This window comes from Triticum aestivum, chromosome 4D, assembly GCF_018294505.1.
Source record: "Triticum aestivum cultivar Chinese Spring chromosome 4D, IWGSC CS RefSeq v2.1, whole genome shotgun sequence".
Taxonomy (NCBI): domain Eukaryota; kingdom Viridiplantae; phylum Streptophyta; class Magnoliopsida; order Poales; family Poaceae; genus Triticum; species Triticum aestivum.
Genome location: NC_057805.1, coordinates 296,665,786 through 296,673,407, shown reverse-complemented (window position 1 = coordinate 296,673,407; position 7,622 = coordinate 296,665,786). Strand labels below are relative to the sequence as shown.

Below are 7,622 nucleotides of genomic sequence, written 5' to 3'. Positions count from 1 at the left end.
CAGGGATTGGTAGTTGATTATGTAGCATCAATCTGCATCTTATCTTCATTATCCTCTATCCCTTCCAGTATTATCATATCTATAATTACTCTCTACAAAATGTAGAGTACAGGCAATGCTTATGAAGAAGATTCTGTGCTGAAATTCTTGAGTTATCCTTCCCTTGACATGGAGAAGGGCATTATAAAGCCGGTGTTAACTGTTAATGTAAGTCAGTCCTTCTAAAGCCTTTATCCTCAACTGCTGTTTAATTTGCTCATACTCCCTATCGTTTACTGCTGTTTAGTTTGCTGTTTCTACCAAAATGCATGTTTGCAGGAACCGTAAGTTCTAAGTTTTACTTGTAAAACCAAATTCCTTATTCATACCATGCACATTACCCAATACTCCCTATATGCATGCTTGTTTTTGTGGATCTATAATCCAGTGTGTGGGCAAGCAGCCCATGTTTGCACCTTTTCATCTCCTGTTTTATCTTACTGATGTGGCTAATGATATGAACAATGCCATGCACATTAACCAAAATAGATACAATGATTTTCTTTGCCCTTCATCTATGCTTGTTATGTTGACATGGTAATCTAGTAGTGTGGTGAAGCTCCCCGCATTATGAACAATGCCAAATTATGCTATTGATATTTTGAACTTACTCTTTATTTTCTAATTTGAAATTAGATGGAATTGACAGCACAGTTATCATCTTTGTTTATACACGTGCAAAACCTGTCATCTCTCTACTTTGTTTCAGGGTGATATGCCTGATGGCATGCACATGTTTGCTGAAGGCTGTGCGACAAACCCAACATATATTGCAGCAAAGAAGGCAAAACATCTTGAAGATAGCGAGACAACCCCAAAGTCTTGTCTTGATGCAGTGTTCAAGTTACTTGAGACTAGCAGTCAGACAAGCTCACAGAATTCGTTGTCTGAATCAGTTCGACTTCTTCAGTCCCAAGTTCTAGCAGAAAGGCATTCTGTAACTCAACTTCGACTTGAAGTCCTATCTCTAAGAAAGATTGCGGAGAACACCAATGAGAACCTCATCGCTAAACAACTACACCTGGAAGCTATGACCGACATGCTAGGCCGGTCTCACAGCCTTGCTCAGCAGCTTGCGCAGCAGTTCCCGTGCAAGGCTAACCTTTCTTGAACTGTCTTGGAAGTGGTCTCGGTTCAGTATTATTTTGTTACGCTGCAATGGTGCCCAGTTTTTGTAATCTGCTTCTTCGTTGCGCTTTATGATCACTGGTGGCGAACTTCGATGCCCAGTGGATGTAATATACCATAAATCCTTTATTGTATAGTGTAGGTTTATTCTTAGTTACTATGCCGTAATTTCTTTATTGTATAGAGTAGGTTTGTTCTTAATTCCTACTAGTTACTGCCATCATTCGCTATCTGAAAAAAAATCAGATGTAGTCGACCGGGCCGAAACATTCGCCTCTAACGGGCCTGGTGTTTAGCGGGCCACAATTGGGCTGGCCTGCATCTTTCTTAGGGCCGAATGATTGGGGCCTTCACACTTTGCGCGAGGCCCACAACTTACACCGGCCTATATTTTAGTTGGGCCTTTTGTGGACCCAGCGCTTAGTTTGGCCCAGGTAGCGTTGGGCCATTAACAGGCTGAATATTGTACTGGCCTGTTACAGCCCAGATGAAACCATGGGCCTTTAGCAGGCCGAAATGCATATTGGGCCTCAATTTTCACTAGTCGTCGACGGGCCTTCAGCAGGCTGAAAGGTAGACCGGGACTTTTTAGGCCTAGTTATATCACGGTCGGTTACCAGGCCGAAACATATCTCGGGCCTTAGTTGGCCCACTGATATCATGGGCCTTTAAGAGGCCGAAAGCTTAGTACGGACATCAACGGGCCGAATTATGAGACATGCCTTTAACAGGCCCAAAGTCACGTTGGGCTTAACTGTTGCCACCTTTATCACAGGCCGTTAGTGGGCCCGATGTCCCGTCGGACCATATATGGCCCATGGGCAGCACGGGTCATTCCTAGGCCGAAAGTCACACCGGGCTGAAATGGGCCCATGTATACATCGGGCCTCTAACAGGCCGAAAGTCACTGGGCTGTAATTGGGCCCAAATATTCGGCGAACAATTAACGGGCCAGATCTGGCTTCGGGCCGTAAATGGGCCCAAATATTCGGCGAACAATTAACGGGCCAGATCTGGCTTCGGGCCGTAAATGGGCCTTTATTAAGCAGGCCATTATTGGGCTGGCCCACTAGTACCTGAGTAAGTACTACGGGCCTTTGACTGGGCAGGCCTTTTTAACCTATATGGGCCTCTGTTGGGCCGTGCCATGTGTCGACGTATCATAGACGCTTTGGGTCCAATGAGTGGATGACATCTATCCCAACGGTGAGCCGACACGTGTTTCCTCCGGCCAATGATGATTTTAAACGTGGAAAATCCCCATTGGTTGGGGCTGTTAACGGGTTATCGGATCCAAAACTGGACCCGATAGCTTAACGGCATTCCGTTACGGTGGATGCCACGTGTCGGCCACCCTTTACGAAAGCACTTCTGTGACGCACGATTTATCATCATGGAAGTGGACACTTCCGTGATGATAATTTTGGTAATGTCATGGAACACTTCTACGACAGCACAGGTATGACTATCTTGATTCTGTCATAAATTTGTCATGGATGTACATGCATGATAGAAAACGTGACCTACTGTGACAAACATGTATCATCACGGAAGTGTATTTTTTTGTAGTGAGCTTTGGCGCTCGATGCGGAGCATGTCATTCTCGTCCAGAAGTTTCTTGACGATGACGCCGGTCCTCTTCCACAACGCACTGGTCTCCTCCTACTGCTCTGCACTTTGGACGATCTTCACCCTCAGCAGGTCGCGCTCGGCCCAGAGCCTCTTATTACCCTCCCTTAGTTGCCGGATGACGCCAGTAGCCTGTTCAAACAAGGCTTTCATGTCGTCCTGCAACCTCGCCCAGCCGGAGATCTGATCCAGCTGGCTATGGACGATCGCATGCATGCGTGTGTAAGAGTCGTCGCCTGCCCGCGAGACATTTTCCCAGGCCGCCGCGGCGCGGTGGGACATCTCTGCTGCATTCGCGGTGCGGCGGGACATCTCTGCTACTTCCGCGGCGCTGCCGGAGCAGTCTGCTGCATCAACGGCGCGGCGGGACCTCCGTGCTGCTTCGACGGCATAGCAGGACCACTGTGCTGCTACTTCCGCGTGGCAGGACATGTCGGCTACTTTCGAGGTGAGGCGGGTCATCTCTCGTGCTTCCGCTTCCATGCTCACCTCTCCCTGGTGGTAATCTCTCGACCCAGAACTCACGCTGGCCATGGCAGACGCAAGGGAAGGATGTTGAATGACTTGTTTGTTTTTGTGGATGAGGAGTTGAGGAGGAATGTGCAATCATGTTGGCATAGTAGTGTTTATAACCGAGTACTAATACGCTCCTAAGTGGGAAACCGTTTACTCCCTTCATCTAGGTGTGTAAGTCATCTTACGAAAACCAAATAATCCCAAAACACTTAGGCGCGGTGCATTAACTTCTACCTCGTTTCTTGTTTCTTGACATATCAACCAATAAGAGATTTGGGTGTGCATGCTTTTAATGACTTGAGACTACCAAACACGACATGCAGTGGTTAGTTCATTGCATGCAATGCTATTAATTAGCAAATAAACATTAAGTTCTCTCATTTTCCCCTCCTCCTTGGTCACGGTGACGACGGAGGGAGTAGGTTGTGATCGGTGTGAACAGGTTTGCAATTAAATATAGCGTGGTAGTAGTAGTAATTTGGAATGTGACGAGACGCGCTCAAAATTTATTGACGGTTTAGTTTCGAAGTGCGGCACTATTCCCGAATGGCGTAACGTGGGCACGTGTTCTCGGCCGTGGTGTAGCATATAACATGGTACTAGTTCTTTTTCTACTATTGCGTACGTGCAATAACTGGCACCGTCGGATACATATCTTACGCTTATTGGGGCGTTTGACAGGAATAGCCTCGTGGCGAGCTATAGACTAGTCTTTTTTTCATACACATTACACCCATCTCTCGGGACTTCTCGCACGCACCATCTCTAGATCCCTAGGTCGATGCCACCCACATACACTTGTACTCTGAGTTTAGTACGTTATACAGGAAGAGAAGAGGTGCACGCATGCACTCGTCCTCTCTCACACACGCATATGTAGCTATGAATTGTAGTGTTCTCAAGCATCCGATTGGCTCTATCATAGGTTTCACGTTTCCCCTTGGCCTTGAGATAGTACTAGATGTCTTCATTTATTACTTTGTAGACTCATTTTGCATTGGAAAGCGCTATGTGATGGTAACATATTATGTTACTCTATTTGCCTCTCTCCTCATTAATTACTTGCCACCTCATCATTTTTGCTTATGTGGCATCTATCTTACTACCTATGTTACTCCCACTATGACCAGCCTTATGCGCAGAGAAATTAGGATCGGAGGGAGTACTACTAGTAGTAGTACTACTTTGATGTGTCACGTCAACTCGCACAAGTATGCGACACTTCCTGAACAAACAAGCATATAAGTTGTTATACTTACTTCTTATAAGTTGTTATACGTCTTACCCAAAGGATCTTTATATCCAACAGACACAAAATATCCGTTCGACTGTTGGGAATTAATTTAACTGCTGATCTGATGTCGAAGTAATTGCTGCATCGCCACCAAAGCCCACCATCTCTTAAGCTAAAGTAGACCGAGCTAACCCCTATATTAGCATATTACTAAGATATACAGAAGGCATTGTAGAATCATTTAGGACGTGAGCCTGTCAATCTGAATGTGGAGGGACACCAGCTTAGCCTCGGCCAGCAGCTTGGGTGGAACTGTGAAGAAGGTCAGCTCGTGCACGGCGACATCGCCGGGATCCTTGCTGCTTGTCACCTCCATTTCCACCTTGACGGCGTCGGTCCTGCCTTTGGGCTCCCCCGGCGGGCCGTTCGCCCACAGCTTGGCCACGTAGTGCGGCAGTGGGGACGACCCCGCTCTGATGCAGACGACTGACACGGCGATAGGCGCGCCGATGTCGAGCACGCCGCCGACCAAGAAAAACGCGCGGCCGTCCTCCTCCGCGAACAGCAAGAGCCGTGGCTCCGACAGTGGCACTTGCAGCTGGAGCACCTTGCCGTACTGGATCCTGTGCACGGGCATGGGATGCACGGTGCTGATGTGGTGGGAGAGAGCCGGCGGCGGGCCTTCGTAGCCGCAGACGGGCATGGGGCATTTGCAGGGCGCGAGCGGACACACGCTCTGGTGATCGGCGAGCTTGTGGTAAGTGACGTAGAGCCCACAGCCTTCGTGCGGGCACTCCACCCTCACCGAGGAGAGGACGGCGTCCACCGCCGTGTTCCGCACGTCGAAGCCACCGCCGTGCTCGCACTTCTGGCACTGCCGCTGGTTCCCGGGGCGCTCGACGCGGCAGTCCGCGCAGGCCAGGTGCCCTCCCTTGCACTGCACAAATCAATCGAATAACACATCAATCAAGAAACCTGCACCTTGCTCGATCAGCCGAACGGACGAGGTGTATTCGAACCTCATACACTGGAGGCTTCAAGGGGCGGAGGCACAAGGGGCAGTGGAGCAAGGTGAGGTCCATCGAGACCATAGAGAGCTCCATCGTCGGGTCCTGTTCCGTCTGCATGATCTCGCCCTCCTCGTGCACAACCATCTCTCGCTTTATTAGGGCCGGGGCATTACAAAGCTTTACCGTCACATATTCATACTACTTCAAGGTGCATTAAATCAACACATGCAAGTATCAAAAGGAGAGTCACGGCATGCATGCATGCGTTGTAATTAATGCATCGGTAAACGCAAATTATTGAAATATATCGAGTGCAGTGCTTTGATGTGTCGCGTCAACTCGTACAAGACCGAGAAGTTTGATTACTACAACGCCCTCTCGCCTTAACCGCACCTGCCTTTGGCTGCATGACAGGTGGGCCACCCACCTGTTGGCCCACCTGTCATACACGCAAAGGCAGGAGCAGTAAGTCAATGAAGCTGCGTCCCTCCCTCGCCCATGAGCGTGGTGGCTGGCAGGACTAGGAGAAGCTTTCGTTCGCTACACGCTCTCCCTCCCGCACGCGGTGGACATGCAGCAGTTCAATCGGTGTCAGATGGCCAGAAGCATACTGTAGTACTCCTCCACTGCAGTAGTACTCCATCATTGTTCGACTTCCCGAAGAGGCGAAGAGCCAAGCGCAGCCCGGACGCTCGTGTGGCAGTTTCATGTGTAGAGTAGTCTAGGATAGCGTGTACCGTGCCTGTAAGCTTAAAATCGTTGGGGTCGGCTCCATGCTTTTTTTGATTAAAATAATCTTCTGGCCCTACCTGTCATCATGGTGATTGTAGTTTGCACGCTCATCTGGTCAAGACAGGAATATATATATTAATTTGTGGTGGGGTAAATGTTAGAGGTTGCAGCAAATGGAGTATTGTACACTGCGGGTCTTTCAGCCAAGTTTAGAGGCAACCATGTGGGGCCAGTGCTATGATGTGTCGCGTCAACTCGTACAACGAGGAGAAGCTTGATTTTACTACTACACGCCTTCTCCCTAGACCATGCACGTGGTGGCTCGCAGACGAGGACAGGCTTTTGCTTATAGTACTACAATAAGCTATCCCTCCCGCTCACGGTGGATGGACATGCAGCAGTGGATTCGATAATGTAGAAGCAGTAGTATTAACATCATTGTTCGTCTTCTCAAAGAGGCGAAGAGCCAAGCGCAACCCGAACGTGGCAATTGCGAACCTTGGAGCACGCATATAGCCAGGCTCTTGCATGAGACAAAATTGCTATGTGAGCCCACTATTACTTGCTAGTATAGCCATGTAAACCAAAAAGGAGTATTTGCCTTTCTAGAGATTTCAAGAAGTGACTAGACTACACCAAGACGGAGTACATATGGAGCAAAATGAGTGAATCTACACCGTAAATGAATACGTAGTTCTCTCGTTTTCCTTTCCGCCTTGGTCGCGGTGCACAATATTGAGTATACTAGTACTATCATCTTGAAATTTATGAAGTCACCATAGGCACCTCGTCATTGACGGGAACGTCTCTTGACACGCGATAGACGCGAGCGGCAGTCGCCTCCATAGGCGCTTGAATGCCAAGGAGGGAGAGGGTAGTGGGTCCCGAGACGTTGAACGGTCAATGATGCATCCTCAGTTACATACAGAGGGAATTAATTGGAGAAGAAGAATAGAGCCAGCACGATGTGAATGCAACAGAGTTTTGATTCTCATATAAAGGCGCGCCAACACTCCAATCCATCTACTCCTAATCTCTGCGCAACACTGCTCACTCCAATCCAAGACCAAGTGACCAGAAGCCAGAAGCACCTATGGAGGCGATGGACGCGAGCAGCAGTCGGCTGTGCCAAATCATCCAAGGCGCCGGCCCGCGGCCCCGCACCGTGCAGCGTTTCCAGACGGTGCTGGCGACTGTCGGCGTCATAGCCCTCGCCGACGCCGGCTTCGCCTCTCGCATGGACGACATGATGGTCAACTCCATCCGCAAGTTCACCGCCGTCAAGAAGCGCATGGACGACCTTGCCGTACTGCTCCAGCCCACGCGCCCAGGCT

General features: G+C 49.1%; 1 protein-coding gene across 1 annotated transcript; it reads right to left on the bottom strand.

The window, feature by feature from the left end:
* Positions 1-4,787: 4,787 nt before the first annotated feature.
* LOC123099924 (E3 ubiquitin-protein ligase SINA-like 4) lies at positions 4,788-5,700 on the bottom strand. Its single transcript, XM_044521941.1, has 2 exons — positions 5,635-5,700; positions 4,788-5,483 (listed from the first exon to the last, which is right to left on the bottom strand). The coding sequence occupies exons 1-2, from the start codon at positions 5,698-5,700 to the stop codon at positions 4,788-4,790; spliced, it is 762 nt and encodes a 253-aa protein (XP_044377876.1).
* Between the last annotated feature and the right edge of the window lie 1,922 nt (positions 5,701-7,622).